Below are 19,382 nucleotides of genomic sequence, written 5' to 3' on the forward strand. Positions count from 1 at the left end.
TTTTTCCTTAATCAATTTAAGTGGTCCTCTTACCTCATGACCAAAAATTAGTTCAAAAGGACTAAATTTGGTTGACTCATTAGGTGCATCCCTAATCGCAAACAGTACAACTGGAATTCCTTTATCCCAATCGTCTGGATTATCGTGACAATAAGCCCTCAATTTTGTCTTTAATGTCTGATGCCAGCTTTCTAACGCTCCCTGCGATTCTGGATGGTACGCAGTTGATTTTAATTGTTTTATTCCACAGCTATCCGTAAATATCTTTGAATAACCTTGAGGTAAAATTCGATCCTTGATCCGATTGTATTTCCGTGGGTAGTCCATATCTAGTAAAGAATTTAAGTAACTCCTCCGCAATCGTTTTAGCTGTAATATTACGTACTGGAATGGCCTCTGGAAACCTAGTAGACACATCCATTATAGTCAAAAGATATTGATTCCCACTTTTTGTTTTAGGAAGCGGTCCTACGCAATCAATTAGGACCCTTGTAAAAGGTTCCTCAAATGCTGGAATGGGTAGTAAGGGCACTGGTTTTATCACTGCTTGAGGTTTCCCTACCACTTGACATGTGTGACATGATTGACAAAATGTTACTACATCTTTATGTTGTCCAGGCCAAAAAAAATGTTTCTGGATTTTAGCTTCAGTTTTCCTTATTCCCAAATGACCTCCCACTGGTACCTCATGTGCAATTCGCAACACCTACCGGCAATACTACTTGATGAACTTCTGTCCACTTTTCATCCGCCTGCATATGTAAAGGTCTCCATTTTTTCATCAAGACAACACTTTTACGGTAATACCACTCTGGTATACACTCAGATTTCTCTTCCGTATATGCTTTCTGATACATCCGTTTTATTTCTATATCTTTCTGTTGTAACTCTGCCAACTTTGCTGAACTAAAAATATCCGCCTCATCCGCCACCTGTTCTTGTTCTTTTTCAACCATCTGATCAAAAATCGTTTCTGATAATTGCACTTCACCTTTATCTTCACTCTCTGATTTCTCCTCTTGTTTTAACCTGTGACTTTGCAATCTTGTTACTACACAATCCGGAAACATCCCAGGATATTTGTCCTTCAATTCTTCAGTTGTCTGATTTTCCACTGGCTTATCAACCACAGTAGGCATCACTCCCACCTGCGATCCAGCTATATCATTCCCCAAGATAAACTGTATTCCTGGACAAGATAGTTTATCTATTACTCCTACTACCACTTCACCACTCTTCACTGGACTTTCCAACCTTACCTTATACAATTGAACACTACTCATCTCACCCTGAATTCCACATATTACCACCTTTTCTGGCAACATTCTTCCCGAACTACATAACTCCTCATCTCTTACCATTAAAGATTGACTAGCTCCCATATCTTTGAAATTGTGAATTCTTTACCTGCTCCTCCTGGTGCACATGAGTAAACTTTACCCACACAAGTAAATTCTTTAAAGAGATCTGGCACCTTCTTATCAATCACCTCTTGATCAGGCTGTACAATCTTTTGCACTTCCTTCGCTTCACTTGGGCTTTCCTTTACCACTTTAACAAATCCCACTGTCTTATCCTGTGTTACCACATCAGCCTCCCCAATGCTTTTCTTCAACCACCAACACTGTGACTTTACATGGCCTAGTTTATTACAGTGAAAACATTTGAAACTTTTCATTTCTTTTCCACCCTCCTGGATTTATTTTTTAATCTGAGGTACACTTTCCTTATTATCTCCCATCAGATCACCTTTACCTTTACCACTTGAGTATTCCTCATGTCCCCAGTTTCTATCCCTCACCGGCTGAAACTGATGTCATAAACCATGCTTTGATTTATGAACTAATTCATAATCATCTGCCATTTCTGCTGCTAATCTCACAGTTTTAACCCTCTGCTCTTCCACATGAGTTCCCACTACATCAGGAATTGAATTTTTAAACTCCTCCAAAAGTATAATTTCTCTGAGAGCTTCATACTTTTTGTCTATTTTCAAAGCCCTTATCCACCTATCAAAATTACTCTGTTTGATCCTTTCAAACTCAATGTATGTTTGACCAAATTTGTTCCTTAAATTTCTAAACCTTTGTCTGTAGGTTTCAGTCACCAGTTCATATGCACCTAAGATGGATTTTTTCACCTCCTCATACATCCCAGATACCTCCTCCGGTAGTGATGCAAACACTTCACCAGCCCTACCTACCAGCTTTGTTTGAATCAGTAATACCCACATGTCCTGTTGCCATTTCATTTGTTTCGCCACCTTCTCAAATTAAATGAAAAAGGTTTCTACCTCCTTCTCGTCAAACCTTGGCAATGCTTGGACATATTTAAATAGATCCCCACCAAGCCTTCGACTTTGACGCTCTTTCTCACTATCCTCATCACTATCATCCAACTGTACGTTTCCCTTTACGTCTGCAAATTTTAACAGACTGCCATGTTTCATGGCCATTTTCTGAAGTTCAAACTCAGTCTCTTTATCTTTTTCCCTGATCTGTATCTCCCTTTCTCTTTCTTTTTGTTCTTCTAGGGCTATTATTTCTGTTCTCCTTTCTTCTCTCTTTCTCTCACTCTTTCTTTTTTCTTTCTCTCTCTTTTGTATTCAAGCTGGTTTAATTAGAACATAGAACAATACAGCGCAGTACAGGCCCTTCGGCCCACGATGTCGCACCGAAACAAAAGCCATCTAACCTACACTATGCCATTATCATCCATATGTTTATCCAATAAACTTTTAAATGCCCTCAATGTTGGCGAGTTCACTACTGTAGCAGGTAGGGCATTCCACGGCCTCACTACTCTTTGCGTAAATAACCTACCTCTGAACTCTGTCCTATATCTATTACCCCTCAGTTTAAAGTTATGTCCCCTTGTGCCAGCCATTTCCATCCGCGGGAGAAGGCTCTCACTGTCCACCCTATCCAACCCCCTGATCATTTTGTATGCCCCTATTAAGTCTCCTCTTAACCTTCTTCTCTCTAACGAAAACAAGCTCAAGTCCATCAGCCTTTCCTCATAAGATTTTCCCTCCATACCAGGCAACATCCTGGTAAATCTCCTCTGCACCCGCTCCAAAGCCTCCACGTCCTTCCTATAATGCGGTGACCAGAACTGTACGCAATACTCCAAATGTGACCGTACCAGAGTTCTGTACAGCTGCAACATGACCTCCCGACTCCGGAACTCAATCCCTCTACCAATAAAGGCCAACACTCCATCGGCCTTCTTCACAACCCTATCAACCTGGGTGGCAACTTTCAGGGATCTATGTACATGGACACCTAGATCCCTCCGCTCATCCACACTTTCAAGAACTTTACCATTAGCCAAATATTCCGCATTCCTGTTATTCCTTCCAAAGTGAATCACCTCACACTTCTCTACATTAAACTCCATTTGCCACCTCTCAGCCCAGCTCTGCAGCTTATCTATATCCCTCTGTAACCTGCTACATCCTTCCACACTATCGACAACACCACCGACTTTAGTATCGTCTGCTAATTTACTCACCCACCCTTCTGCGCCTTCCTCTAGGTCATTGATATAAATGACAAACAGCAACGGCCCCAGAACAGATCCTTGTGGTACTCCACTTGTGACTGTACTCCATTCTGAACATTTCCCATCAACCACCACCCTCTGTCTTCTTTCAGCTAGCCAATTTCTGATCCACATCTCTAAATCACCCTCAATCCCCAGCCTCCGTATTTTCTGCAATAGCCTACCGTGGGGAACCTTATCAAACGCTTTGCTGAAATCCATATACACCACATCAACTGCTCTACCCTCATCTACCTGTTCAGTCACCTTCCCAAAGAACTCAATAAGGTTTGTGAGGCATGACCTACCCTTCACAAAGCCATGCTGACTATCCCTGATCATATTATTCCTATCTAGATGATTATAAATCTTGTCTCTTATAATCCCCTCCAAGACTTTACCCACTACAGACATGAGGTTCACCGGTCTATAGTTGCCGGGGTTGTCTCTGCTCCCCTTTTTGAACAAAGGGACCACATTTGCTGTCCTCCAGTCCTCTGGCACTATTCCTGTAGCCAATGATGACATAAAAATCAAAGCCAAAGGTCCAGCAATCTCTTCCCTGGCCTCCCAGAGAATCCTAGGATAAATCCCATCAGGTCCCGGGGACTTATCTATTTTCAGCCTGTCCAGAATTGCCAACACCTCTTCCCTATGTACCTCAATGCCATCTATTCTATTAGCCTGGGGCTCAGCATTCTCCTCCACAACATTATCTTTTTCCTGAGTGAATACTGACGAAAAATATTCATTTAGTATCTCGCCTATCTCTTCAGACTCCACACACAATTTCCCATCCCTGTCCTTGACTGGTCCTACTCTTTCCCTAGTCATTCGCTTATTCCTGACATACCTATAGAAAGCTTTTGGGTTTTCCTTGATCCTTCCTGCCAAATACTTCTCATGTCCCCTCCTTGCTCGTCTTAGCTCTCTCTTTAGATCCTTCCTCGCTACCTTGTAACTATCCATCGCCCCAACTGAAACTTCACACCTCATCTTCACATAGGCCTCCTTCTTCCTCTTAACAAGAGATTCCACTTCCTTGTTAAACCACGGTTCCCTCGCTCGACGCCTTCCTACCTGCCTGACCGGTACATACTTATCAAGAACACGCAGTAGCTGATCCTTGAACAAGCCCCACTTATCCAGTGTGCCCAACACTTGCAGCCTGCTTCTCCACCTTATCCCCCCCCAAGTCACGTCTAATGGCATCATAATTGCCCTTCCCCCAGCTATAACTCTTGCCCTGCGGTGTATATTTATCCCTTTCCATCATCAACGTAAACGTCACCGAATTGTGGTCACTGTCCCCAAAGTGCTCTCCTACCTCCAAATCCAACACCTGGCCTGGTTCATTACCCAAAACCAAATCCAACGTGGCCTCGCCTCTTGTTGGCCTGTCAACATATTGTTTCAGGAAACCCTCCTGCACACACTGTACAAAAAACGACCCATCTATTGTACTCGAACTATATCTTTTCCAGTCAATATTTGGAAAGTTAAAGTCTCCCATAATAACTACCCTGTTACTTTCGCTCTTATCCAGGATCATCTTCGCCATCCTTTCCTCTACATCCCTAGAACTATTAGGAGGCCTATAAAAAACTCCCAACAGGGTGACCTCTCCTTTCCTGTTTCTAACTTCAGCCCATACTACCTCGGAAGAAGAGTCCCCATCTAGCATCCTCTCCGCCACCGTAATACTGCTCTTGACTAGCAGCGCCACACCTCCCCCTCTTTTGCCTCCTTCTCTGAGCTTACTAAAACACCTAAACCCCGGAACCTGCAACATCCATTCCTGTCCCTGCTCTATCCATGTCTCCGAAATGGCCACAATATCGAAGTCCCAGGTACCAACCCATGCTGCCAGTTCCCCTACCTTGTTTCGTATACTCCTGGCATTGAAGTAGACACACTTCAAACCACCTACCTGAACACTGGCCCCCTCCTGCGACGTCAAATCTGTGCTCCTGACCTCTATACTCTCATTCTCCCTTACCCTAAAACTACAATCCAGGTTCCCATGCCCCTGCTGCATTAGTTTAAACCCCCCCAAAGAGCACTAACAAATCTCCCCCCCCAGGATATTTGTGCCCCTCAGGTTCAGATGTTGACCATCCTGTCTGTAGAGGTCCCACCTTCCCCAGAAAGAGCCCCAGTTATCCAGAAATCTGAATCCCTCCCGCCTGCACCATCCCTGTAGCCACGTGTTTAAATGCTCTCTCTCCCTATTCCTCATCTCACTATCACGTGGCACGGGCAACAACCCAGAGATAACAACTCTGTTTGTTCTAGTTCTGAGCTTCCATCCTAGCTCCCTGAAAGCCTGCCTGACATCCTTGTCCCCTTTCCTACCTATGTCGTTAGTGCCAATGTGGACCACGACTTGGGGCTGCTCCACCTCCCCCCTAAGGACCCGGAAAACACGATCCGAGACATCACGTACCCTTGCACCTGGGAGGCAACATACCAAACGTGAGTCTCTCACGCTCCCACAAAATCTCCTATCTGTGCCCCTGACTATAGAGTCCCCAATTACTAATGCTCTGCTCCTCTCCCCCCTTCCCTTCTGAGCAACAGGGACAGACTCCGTGCCAGAGGCCCGTACCCCATGGCTTACCCCTGGTAAGTCGTCCCCCCCCACAAGTATCCAAAGCGGTATACTTGTTTCTCAGGGGAACGACCACAGGGGATCCCTGCACTGACTGCTTTTTCCCAGTCCCTCTTACAGTTACCCACCTATCTCCAATCTTTGGTGTAACTAATTCCCTGAAGCCGCTATCTATGACCCCTTTCTCATGTTCCATTTGTTTAAATTGTACCTCAATTTTTGCCATTTCCAATGAGTCAAACTGTATCTCAGGCAACTTGAAATGCTTAGCCACCGCCATAATGACCTCATCTTTTCGCATTTTGTCAGGTAATGTTAACTGCAATGTTTTTGCCAAATCTAACAGTCTGCTTTTAGTCTCTGTCCGGAAGGTACTGTGTATGACCGTCTCCACCCCCAAAAACCTCTCAGCCTCTGAAAGAGCCATTGTCCACAACACACTCCTACTTAAACTAAAATACCACACCTGAAAAGCAACCACAATATGCTCATCCCTCACTGTCTTTAAGTTCACTCAGCCAATCCAATAGATAGACTTTTATCCCCTCGAGCCCCCAATTTGTTATGGGCCAGGATTTAGAGAACCCCAAAGTGTATCATGGTGTTCACCTGCCCCACAACTTTTAATAAATTGTAGTAAGGGGAGCACGGTCCACTCTCCAGGTGTGGTACAGCAGAAATGGAAAATAATTTTTTAAAAGCAAGACAATGTTTATTCTATGAACTCAAGTGAACCTTTTTAAAACATACAGTGAACATCTTAGCAACCATTAATTCAAATACATCCCCCAAAGAATACAACACTAAGTAATCTTATATAAATGATTTGGAGGAAAATGTAACTGGTCTGATTAGTAAGTTTGCAGACAACACAAAGGTTGGTGGAATTGCGGATAGCGATGAGGACTGTCAGAGGATACAGCAGGATTTAGATTGTTTGGAGACTTGGGCGGAGAGATGGCAGATGGAGTTTAATCCGGACAAATGTGAGGTAATTTTGGAAGGCCTAATGCAGGTAGGGAATATACAGTGAATGGTAGAACCCTCAAGAGTATTGAAAGTCAGAGAGATCTAGGTGTACAGGTCCACAGGTCACTGAAAGGGGCAACACTGGTGGAGAAGGTAGTCAAGAAGGCATACGGCATGCTTGCCTTCATTGGCCGGGGCATTGAGTATAAGAATTGGCAAGTCATGTTGCAGCTGTATAGAACCTTAGTTAGACCACACTTGGAGTATAGTGTTCAATTCTGGTCGCCACACTACCAGAAGGATGTGGAGGTTTTAGAGAGGGTGCAGAAGAGATTTACCAGAATGTTGCCTGGTATGGAGGGCATTAGCTAAGAGGAGCGGTTGAATAAACTCTGTTTGTTCTCACTGAAACGAAGGAGGTTGAGGGGCGACCTGATGGAGGTCTACAATGTTATGAGGGGATAGACAGAATGGATAGTCAGAGGCTTTTCCCCGGGGTAGAGGGGTCAATTACTAGGGGGCATAGGTTTAAGGTGAGTGGGGCAAGGTTTAGAGTAGATGTACGAGGCAAGTTTTTTACGCAGAGGGTAGTGGGTGCCTGGAACTCGCTACCGGAGGAGGTGGTGGAAGCAGGGACGATAGTGACATTTAAGGGGCATCTTGACAAATACATGAATAGGATGGGAATAGAGGGATACGGACCCAGGAAGTGTAGAAGATTGTAGTTTAGTCGGGCAGCATGGTCGGCACGGGCTTGGAGGGCCGAAGGGCCTGTTCCTGTGCTGTACATTTCTTTCTTTGTTCTAATCCTTTAAGCTTTCCTTTTCACATCCATAAGACTTAAAACACCTTCTACCAGAAGCACATCAGGTTAAAGTCACTACTGTTATTAGTTTTAAATCACCAGGATCGATTTACAGTCTTTAGATTACAGAGAGGGATCCATACACCTGGCTGTTACTGCAGCTATCCAGCTTTGAAAACGAAACTAAAACACATCCTGCAACAAACAGCCTAAAACAAAAGTAAAAAGCTGACAGACAGCCCAGCTCCACCCATTCTGTGACATCACTGCAGTAAAAACACCCATTTCTTAAAGGCACTCTCACATGACACTATTAAAAATGCTTGAACAGTGATGGTTGCAATGGTGGACACTGATTTGATAGAACTATTGCACCAGTTTAATACTGCATTTGTCTACTTGTTGTTGCTGTGACTAACCAGTTGTCTAACATTTTCCAGCTTCCTTGGCGGACCCCAGTACATTGATTGTCTCTGTAAAATGCAACAGCAATGCACTACATTGAATGGAATAACTTATTTTACAGATCCAAGACTAGTATTTAATGGGTTTAAGATACAACTAATACCAGGTATGTTGTAAGCATAAGGAGCAACTGTGCTGTAATTCTTAAAATAAACCAAATATTGCAATAACTTGAAATTCAGAAAATAGGTTCTCTTATTTTTGTCAAAGGACTTAATAATTGTTTTATAACATACTATTTTTTCTATTGCCTAAATTATAGATGCAATGTATATATTTCTAAATGTACAATTATATGTTTTTCAGACCTGGCTAATTTTTGTGTTTGATCCAAAGATTGGCATTGGTCAGAGAAATGAAATGGATATCTAAAATCCTTTGGAGAGAGCTTTACCATCTCTTTTTAGCAGAAACGTTGTAGTAATATCATTATTTGTGAATGCCAAGACCTGCCAACTCAGATATTTATTAATTTAAATAATTAATATTGTAATTACAAGTTTCAGATGAGGTAAAGAAATACAGACAGCATGAGTGAGTAATATTTAAGACACTGTTCAAATCTCTTGTGCCAAAGCACTCCATCTACAAGTTGGCTGCATGATGGTAAAGCTGGGATTCATTTTTTGATTATTTTCACAACAACCCAATCTTTTGTGTATTCTTCACCAGCTGGTAAGAGCTGGAAGGTTACTTTAGCCTATTAAACTATATTTAATCCATATGTACTAAAACGAGCTATGAGGTGTAAAGGCACTCTCTGTCATGACCTCCTTGCTGGTAAATGCAGTTTTTCGGTCACCAGCAATCTATACTTTACATAATCATCCATAAAACATGCAAAATGTGTCAGAGATAAGGCATTCTACCCAATAATGGCAATAAATTATTCTGACAGAATTGCTGTGTCAGTAACTGGTCAGTGCAAGAAAGAGCATGAGTTTTTTTGCAGGCACACCTTCCTCACATGGAAAAAATTTTAGGGGTCTAACCTTTGCAGCAGATTTGCAGTGACAGCACATCAAACCAAAGCTGTGCACCTGGGGGAAAAAGTTAAATTTTGGCCTTTGGCACAAGCACAAACATTTCCATTTATGGAAACTGCATTGCATTAATCTCCCAGTAACAAATGTTGAAAGATTGTCAGTTTTCTCACTTTTAAAATGGTGTAAACTACGCACCATATTTAAGAATTTTGCAGAAGATATTTAGTGGATCTTAACATATAATTTTGATAGTGATGTTTTAAGCAAAGTTCTGTAAAGGATACCTGATCTGGCATGTACAAGTCATCGAAAAACAAAGCCAAGATTCAGCTGGTGTTATACAGCAAATATTTCTCTCCATAATAGCCTGTAACATAGCTTTGGACAATGGAGGTTCCACATTGGCATTGTTTTTTCATTGCTATTTTGAGGTTTAATTTAGTCAGTGAATGTAGCTTTACTTAACTTCAGAGAACTTTCAAATCAGTTCAATATTAATTTAACTTGTGACTTCAGTTAATCCTGTCAAATTTCCACCCTTGAGTAAAATGGCAAGAGAAACTGCCTGCTGGTGGACTAACCGGGAACATCACTGACCACATCCACTGGTCATGTCCTGACTGCATCTTTCTATTAAAAGGGTGAATAGTAAAAAGGGAATACTGAAGGAAATGGCAAGTTATTTAAGCCATCTGTGTTAAAATGAGGAAATATGTTATTATGCGAATTGTTCACTTTTGCATTTGCTGGTTTCTGTTTTGAAAGAAATTTGAATGAAGAAAATTTGCCATCATAGAATCATAACTCCTGAGTTAAACTGTAAACTTTTGACACTAAGCAATAAAAATTTTTGCACGAGTGCTTTGGTTTTATTATAAAACTCAGAAATACAAAGAGTCTTTCTGTGACAAAAAAAAATAGAGAGAAGCAGAGAAAGAAAAATGTGTCACCCAATATAAATCTTACTAAAGGAAGTAGATTCTCTCAGTGGATGGAACTGGCGAACATTTCCACTTCAGATTGTTTAAAACAGAATGGTTATTTCCAAGAAAGGTCACCATGTGAAGATTTATTTTCCTCTTGCTGAGATGATGGTTTTTCAGTGTCCCTGCCAGGAAGATCTTCTATAACATATATGTGCAATTCAGCAATACGTCACTCACACATTCCACTGGGGCTTGCTCCTTGTGCAGGGTGATGCAGGCACTGACCCTGGATGAAATTTGTTATTAAACATATTTGACAACTGATTCCTTTTCTTGGGGAAAGACACACTGCCTTGTTTAAATCTGCTTAGTATTGCCATCTCAAGAGGTTGCCAAATGTCACTCAGGCCATGTGGGAATTGTTAACAAAAGGAGCAAGTCAGAGCCTGAGGCAACTTTTGATAAACCTTGCAAAGGTTTGCAGCTGTAGTTAACTTAAGCTGAAATAGCTATGGCACTTCAATTTCAAAACAGAGCTCGTTTGTACTTGTCAGTTTATTGTGGTACAGAAAGAAAGTTTCTTAACTTAATACTGTATTTGGGTTTTAGCATTTAAATAATCACTTTAAAAAATGTATTCACTTATTTAATTACATGCAGTGCAAATACTGAGTACATATTAACAATGAAACATTGTCAAATCTAGAATTGTTCTTTCTCTCTTTCATGGATAGGTGCTTCAACAGCAGAGCATCATTTGGAAATTGAAGAAATGGCCAGGTGTTTACCTTTCTATGGTATATCAGATTTACGAGAAATTCTGAATGCGATTTTAAATAAAAATGCCCAGAGTGTACACCAATGCAGACCTCTAAAGGTTATTAATTATTTAAAGGTAAGACTTGTGGAAAATGGCCGAAAACGTAATGCATCAAATTAGCAGGTGGTCTTGGAAGTCAACACATTTTACATTGAATTACCTGATGATATTAGAACAGGGTAAAATTGTGCTATTAAGCTAGTTTTATTGGTTTATTCATACTGTTGTTAGATATACAATTAGATGTTGCGATACAAAGTGATCTTATTCAGAAAAAAAGTGATGTAATGTTTTAACTTTTTCTTTCAAGTATTTTTATTCCTGTGTAAGCTCCTCCATTCCTTTAAGATGGGGGAGGGAATTCTGATATGCTCCTAGCAATGGTTCTATGAAACTTGGCAGCTAGGGAATTCTCATAAGCAACGGAATGTCTTTCTCACTCTATTTTTGCCTCCTTCCTCAGGGTAAATTCATTGCCTCTACTCTGTCATTGATAGCTGAAACTGAGGTTGAGAAGTATGATCAATTTCAGACACAAACCTGAGTACAATGCAATGGTACACTGTTGGTACATTCACTGATGCACCTTTAGGCTACTTGGTCTACAAGAGACTTTTTAGAATTTCAACCAAACATAGAGCTCCCTTGAGTAGTATGAAGCATGGTAGCACAGTGGTTAGCACAATTGCTTCACAGCGCCAGGATCCCAGGTTCGATTCCCGGCTTGGGTTACTGCCTGTGCGGAGTCTGCACGTTCTCCCAGTGTCTGCGTGGATTTCCTCCGGGTACTCCGGTTTCCTCCCACAGTCCAAAGATGTGCCGGTTAGGTGGATTGGCCATGCCAAATTACCCTTAGTGTCCAAAAAGGTACGGTGGGGTTACTGGGTTACAGGGATAGGGTGGAGATGTGGGCTTAAGTGCAGACTCGATGTGCCGAATGGCCTCCTTCTGCACTGTAAATTTCATAATTCTATGAAGTAGTATGAAGTTGCCAATGTTGTGCATCTGAAGTGGCTTGAAATAAAGATTTGTCTGTATAGCTTTTTTGGGCGTCCACTTCATTGTCACTGAACACATGGACTGCCTGCCTGCCTGATTGGCATCCGCTGCTCACCGGTAATATGTTGCTGTGATCTGAGGTAATTCCTCCACCAGTTATTGTCGTGTTGGGTGCTCTGCTACATAGACGAACCAACACGGTTGCGGATGGTACAACTCAGTTTTATTACTAACAATAATAACATCTGTAAACTGGTTACTGTGGTTCGTTCATTGCCCTTTAGCCTGTGGACCTAGCCCTAACACTATCTTGGAGAAGCACTCAGCACATGGTGAATGTCTGAGTCGCTTGCTGTGAGCTCTGTGCCCAGAGCTGTCTCCTGCTGGAATGAGCGGGAAGTGTTGTGTTCCCCGTTTTATAGTGTGTATGCTCTTGCCTGTGATTGGCTGTGATGTTGTGTATGTATTGATTGGTCCGTTGATCTGTCCATCAGTGTGTATGTATGTTTGCACCATGATGTTTATCTGAATATCATGACAGTTATGGAACTTTTTTTTTTGCTCTTTTACTTTCCCCTTCTGCCATCTCTCCATCTCTGACTGTGGCTTAGCACAATAAGGCTTACATTATGGACAGGCAGTGAGGTAAAACATCATTAATGCATCACGTAAAATTGCCATTATGTAGCATCACTGAAATTTGCTCCCTGGACTATGCTTAGTTAGCAGATGTCAACAAGGATATTGATGTGGAGATGCCGGCGTTGGACTGGGGTGAGCACAGTACGAAGTCTTACAACACCAGGTTAAAGTCCAACAGGTTTGTTTCGATGTCACTAGCTTTCGGAGCGCTGCTCCTTCCTCAGGTGAATGAAGAGGTCTGTTCCAGAAACACATATATAGACAAATTCAAAGATGCCAAACAATGCTAGGAATGCGAGCATTAGCAGGTGATTAAATCTTTACAGATCCAGAGATGGGGTAACCCCAGGTTAAAGAGGTGTGAATTGTACCAAGCCAGGACAGTTGGTAGGATTTTGCAGGCCAGATGGTGGGGGATGAATGTAATGCGACATGAATCCCAGGTCCCGGTTGAGGCCGCACTCATGTGTGCGGAACTTGGCTATAAGTTTCTGCTCGGCGATTCTGCGTTGTCGCGGGTCCTGAAGGCCGCCTTGGAGAACGCTTACCCGGAGATCAGAGGCTGAATGCCCTTGACTGCTGAAGTGTTCCCCGACTGGAAGGGAACATTCCTGCCTGGTGATTGTTGCGCGATGTCCGTTCATTCGTTGTCGCAGCGTCTGCATGGTCTTGCCAATGTACCACGCTTCGGGACATCCTTTCCTGCAGCGTATGAGGTAGACAATGTTGGCCGAGTCGCACGAGTATGTACCGCGTACCTGGTGGGTGGTGTTCTCACGTGTAATAGTGGTATCCATGTCGATGATCTGGCACGTCTTGCAGAGATTGCCATGACAGGGTTGTGTGGTGTCGTGGTCACTGTTCTGAAGACTGGGTAGTTTGCTGCAAACAATGGTTCGTTTGAGGTTGCGCGGTTGTTTGAAGGCAAGTAGTGGGGGTGTGGGGATGACCTTGGCAAGATGTTCATCGTCATCAATGACGTGTTGAAGGCTGTGAAGAAGATGACGTAGTTTCTCCGCTCCGGGGAAGTACTGGACGACGAAGGGTATTCTGTCGGTTGTGTCCCGGGATATTGTCCAGGATATTGAGAAAAGGCACTGCTGTGGCTGTCAGACAAAGAAAGGGTAAAATTGTACAAATTTCCTGCTTCAGTTTTCTGATGTCATTTGCTGGAAAGTAAGCTTGTAGATATGGATTTCAGGCTTCAGCTGGACCAGGCTTTGGTGGTACTTGAATGCTGATACTTTCGTTCCAGATTCATCTGAAGAAATGGCCACTTGAATGTAATAGCATAAAGCTGTCAGCAGCCTCGAATTGAACAATGGGAGAAGGGACCATAAAGATAACTTGAAGTGGGACCAAACACAGCTGAATGTCACAATGGAAGGACTACACCCCTCCAGTGTGTGCAAATTTTAAATTAATTACATGACTCCGTTTGTAAGGAAGAATTATGCTTCACTGATTAAAACATTTACCGACACCAAGTTAATGTCAATGTCATATTGATTCACAGCTGAATTTCTTACAAATTAAAAGAAAACATAATTTTTGCTGTGCGAACTTTATGCTGAAAGCTAATTTTAGAGTTTCAGGCCAAATATTTTTTTAATCGATTGTATTTCCTTATGCAATTTACCATACACTCAATTATGAAGGTACTTAAGTTTTCAAAACTGAGGCCAGTTTCAGGAATGCCTGATTTGTGTACTTGCGCTCTTGATCTTTGTCCTTTGCCCCTTCGTTCCTGCCAGTCACAGGGCCAGAACCAAGGGCAAAGAGCAGAGTCCGTGACGTGTATACACAACCTGCTTGCTCTGCACATCTTCGTGATGGGTGAAGCTGGGAAGTAAATTTTTAATTCGAGTTCCAGATTTCCTACCTATGTATCAGACTGGGGCAAAGCCAAAGAAATTATTTTCTGATAAGTCTGGGACGCTACAGCTTTTCAAGCAAAGTGATCTTTATACTGGAAACCTCAGTGTAACACAATGGTTGGTATGTCGATATATATCAGAATGGTAGTGCAGGTTGGTATCTGCAGTTCTTTCACATGGTGAATACGTGATCTGTTCTGTTATCAGTTACCACCAAGTAGTAGTTTGAAGCTCCCCCATAGGGAAAAAAAATTGAGGAGGGTATTCATAATGCTCTTCGTGGATTATTACACCTTTGTATTGTATTGCAGCACAAGGAGCATAAATTGTGAAGGGAAGCAGGATGGGTGGGGCAAAAATATATATATTTTAACATTGTGAATGTGTATTTGATGCATCACACTATACTCAAAAAGCTTGTAGATCACAACACATTGACTATAATTTTGCATAAATATTTATTAAAATGCATCTGTTTACACTTTTCCGAAGGGAGAGGCTGTTCGTCTGACTCGGCAGTTACCTCTGCGTTTCTCAAGGGAAGACATAGAAGATACAATGTTAAGGATGCAGCAACAACTGGGAAAAGACTGCAGAAGTTGCATTCATGGCCGCACATTTTTGCATCATTTAGCAAATATACCAGAAACTGAATGATGGGCACAAAGAACAGCAGAGCTGACTCAAGTCAATTGCTGCAACTGAGAATGCAGAATAGAGGTGAAGTGATGGAAATCTTTTAACGTAAGCAAAAGAAAACATGTGGAAGCTTTGGTGCCCAATTTCTTGTATCATTTTTACATTCAATGAATTGTAAAATTAGAATGTCCTATGTTCTAAATGCTGTTTCCTTAAAAGTAAATTCTTTCATTTTATGTGAACTTTATTTCTAAATTGCTCATTATAGCAATTAGGACCTAATATAAACACCACGTGCATTTCTGATGGAATAGGAACAATCATTTAGAGCTGCACCCATAGCACCTTAGCATATTTAGACTTAGTGTTTGAAGTACCGCAGCGTAACAACAATGGGATGTGTAATATCAGGATTCCGAGATAGACATAGGTTTCAGCCTTTGTGTCCTTCTTATTTTCCACCTTCAGCAAAAAGATAAATGTTGAAGTGCTTCTATTACCTCACCCCTCATTATGCATCAATTCCCAAGCACACCATCTGTTCCTGTGACTTTTAACAGTGCAATTCAGTAAATCAGCAGCTGGGACAAGAACAAGTGTGTCATGGACCGATTTATTTTTCTCACTATGCCTTTTTCCCTTTGCGATATAAGTTACCCAACGAACGAGCTGGAATCAGAGATTTCCACACTGGAGATTTTTTTCCCTTTAAACTCGGGAATATAGACTCCCGAGGCGAGCAGGCATGTTGTATGTTTAATGCTTGGAAATAACTAACAGAATGATTCTTGTAAAAAAAAAAGGAGAATTTTGTATAATCTCACCAACCGAGACTGCTATTTATCAGATTTGTTGACTGAGGTGGATTACATTTCCAGAGTATTTTCATACAAACATTGTGCACACCTTTTCAGCAGCACAAACCACACCCAGACATCAGTCATGTTTTCCAGAAAACAAAAAACAGATCTGTAACCAAATTTGATACATCTGTTGCTGAAACATTTTTATGGATTTCAGTTCAGTTATTCCATGTAAAACCTATGTTTCCAATTCTACACATACTTCCTTTCTCCCCCACAGGGAGAGTTCCATTACATTTTCTTTCCTCGATTGAAAATTTTTTTTAGAGTACCCAATTTTTTTTCCAATTAAGCGGCAATTTAGTGTGGCTAATTCACCTACCCTGCACATCTTTAGGTTATGGGGGTGAGACCCACGCAGACACCGGGAGAATGTGCAAATTCCACACAGAGAGTGACCCAGAATTCTTTCCTGTACATGTGGTCCTCTAAGTGCTATATGTTTGATTCCTCTCGAAGTTCTTTTTTTCCTCTCTTTAACTCTGTCCTTTGTGTTGTAGTTCATTTTTCAAGATTCCTGATATGGAGAGCTGTTGTTATCCTGGCTTTCCGATTTGCAATTTTATTACTGACATCGAAGCAGAAAATGCTGCAAAATCTCAGTAGGCGAGGCAGCGCCTCTGGAGAGAGAAACAAGAGATGTCAATTGTATTAGTTAATGACCTGTCATCATCTGCTCTGATGGCCGGTCATCAACCGAAACATTAACTCTGTTTATCTCCCACCATAGATTGCTGCGTGTCCTGCTATGGGTTGGCAACATTTTGTTTCGATTTTAGATATCCAACATCTGTCGTATTTAGCTTTCATTGCAGTAGTTACTTCAAATTGGACTTATTCCCATTTTTAAAAATATGATTACAGTACTATCCTTCATTCATGTCTTCATATTGCTAAAATTGTATTTTTATGGTTCTAATTGTTATGTTGGACAGACACTGGTTATTTGGGACAATCCAGTGTGACTTTAAATTTTTCCACTTGTCCTGTTCATATTCTTAACACATTAAATTGGTTGTACTCATCATTTGCGGCAGCATTTCATGTCAATGTTATTTCTTGACTGATTTAAGTTTCAAATTTCTGTGGATTGATTTGGTAGACTGATTGCCTTTGAAACTAATTACGATCCTTGGGCGTAATTCTCCCATCCCGGCTGTGGCGGGTTTGGTAGCAGAGAATCTAGCAGGTGCCAAAAAGTCAGAAACCCGCTGGTGTAAAATCATGTTACAATTCTCCCATTGGTAGCATGAAAGCCATTTGCATCTCATGGCATCCAGTCAGGCCCTCCAATCTTGAGTCACGCCAACGTGAAATTATGTTGTTCTAAAACCCAATTGTTGAGGAGCGGCGTACACAAGGCGGTCCTCAGCTCGCAAGAGACTTTAAGGTGAGTGTAACAAAGGTTTTCTGCCATAGTGTTGTGCTACCCCGGTGGCCTGTTCACTACTCTGCTAGGTCAGACCAGTTACTGCCCCCATCTCCATTCCAAGCTGGTCTTCATGGACAGCACCATGCTGCTGGATCCATGGACCATCCCGTGCCACCGTCTTGGATCAGTGCTACGCCTGTGGTTGCAGGGTACAGGGGTCTCATCCCGAGTACCACAGACCGTGTCTATTTGAACAGGACTGTGCCGTGGGGCTCATGCAGCCACAGCAACAAAGGCCCTAAGTTCGGCCAGGGGTGGAGTGCAAGATGAGGCCATGGGTCGGGGAGGGGGCATGGCCTGACAAAGGCGAGAGGAACAATGTGGAAAGAGGGAGGAAGGGCAAGGGCTGGCAGAGGGGTGAGAAGATGGATAAAGAAGACAACAATGGAAGGCAGAGGGAGAATCAAGGGGAGGGAAGTTGCACCCCAGCAAGGCTGCATGAAAAGACCACAGATGGTTTTGACAGGCTGGTCAGATGGGCAGAACCGTGGCAAATAGAATTTAACCCTAAAATGTGTGAGATGATGTATTTTGAGAGGAACTAACAAGGCAAGGGAATACACAATGAACAGTGGGACTTGAGGACCAGAGGGACCTTGGGGTGCATATCTGTAAATCCCTGAAGACAGCAAGACTGGTAGATAAAGTGGTTAAGAAGGCATATGGGATACTTGCCGTTATTAGCTGAGGCATAGAATATAAGAGCGGATAGCTTATGATGGAGCTGTATAATATGTTTGTTAGGCCACAGCTAGAGTACTATGTGCAGTTCTGGTTGCCACCCTGTATAAAGGATGTGATTGCACTGGAGATGGTGCAGAGGTGGTTCACCAGGATGTTTCCTGGGCTGGAGCATTTCAGCTATGAAGAGAGGCTGGTGTTGGTTTCCTTAGAGCAGAGAAGGCTGAGGGGTGATCCGATCGAGGTGTACAATATTATGAAAGGCATTGATAGGAAGGAACCTTTCCCATTAGTCAATATGGGGGTCAATATCCAGCGTGCATAGATTTAAGGGGGTATGTGATGAAAAACTTTTTCATCCAGAGGGTGTGGGAATCTGGAACTCACTGCCTGATAGGATGATAGAGGTGGAACCTTCACAACATTTAGGAAGCATTCAGATGAGTGCGATTGTATACAAGGCTACGGACCAAGTGTTGGAAAATGGAATTAGATTAGATAGGTGATTGATGGCCGTCACAGACATGGTGGGTTGAAGGGCCTCTTTTTGTGCTATAAAACTGATGATTCTGAGACGAGGAGATCAAAGGGGTACCACATTGTTTACTGGAAGGGCATGCACAAAGCCTTCAGGACGGGTGCTAGAGGTCCAAGTGGGGCATGGGGGTATCGCACTTGATTGGCTTGGGTGGAGAATGGTTGAATTGAGTAACAGTCGTCTTCTTGAGGCTGCTAGCCTTTTCCCTCTGGGTCTCTGACATCATGCATAGTCTATCAAAGACAGTTGGGCTGAAGCAAGTGATACGGATGTGCTGGATTGGTATTTAAATATGGACCTTCAAACCTGTCAGCTAACGACAGGTGGACGAATCAGCTGCCGGAAGGGAACTCAACTGTCCATAATTAATGAGGTTTTGAGTGCAGAATCTGTCTCTGGCCAGCGGGAAAGGCACCTCCGGAAACCCTGCCACCACATTTAGTCTCAGAAAATGGAGAATTCCGTGCCATATTTCGATCAAAACTTCATAGTTTTTACATTGCTACGGCTGACCCTAATGTAACCCTGCTGATAAATTCTGCCCATGCAGTGCAGTGTTTCCACCATATTTCAATGCAACGAAAAT

General features: G+C 42.4%; 1 protein-coding gene across 9 annotated transcripts in view; it reads left to right on the plus strand.

Annotated features, from left to right (window-relative positions):
• pms1 (PMS1 homolog 1, mismatch repair system component) overlaps positions 1 to 17,172 on the plus strand; it is a 189,704-nt gene extending 172,532 nt beyond the window's left edge. For 8 of the 9 annotated variants that reach the window (XM_072478183.1, XM_072478199.1, XM_072478174.1 and 5 more), the window contains 3 exons: positions 8,369 to 8,499; positions 11,040 to 11,200; positions 15,136 to 17,172. In XM_072478183.1, the coding sequence (XP_072334284.1) occupies positions 8,369 to 8,499; positions 11,040 to 11,200; positions 15,136 to 15,300 (457 nt within the window). In that variant the 3' untranslated portion in view covers positions 15,301 to 17,172. Of the gene's footprint in view, positions 1 to 8,368; positions 8,500 to 11,039; positions 11,201 to 12,846; positions 12,945 to 15,135 lie in introns of all 9 variants that reach the window. The other variant, XM_072478217.1, reaches the window with a different exon arrangement.
• The last annotated feature ends 2,210 nt before the right edge of the window (positions 17,173 to 19,382 follow it).

This window comes from Scyliorhinus torazame, chromosome 2 (assembly GCF_047496885.1).
Source record: "Scyliorhinus torazame isolate Kashiwa2021f chromosome 2, sScyTor2.1, whole genome shotgun sequence".
Lineage (NCBI taxonomy): Eukaryota > Metazoa > Chordata > Chondrichthyes > Carcharhiniformes > Scyliorhinidae > Scyliorhinus > Scyliorhinus torazame.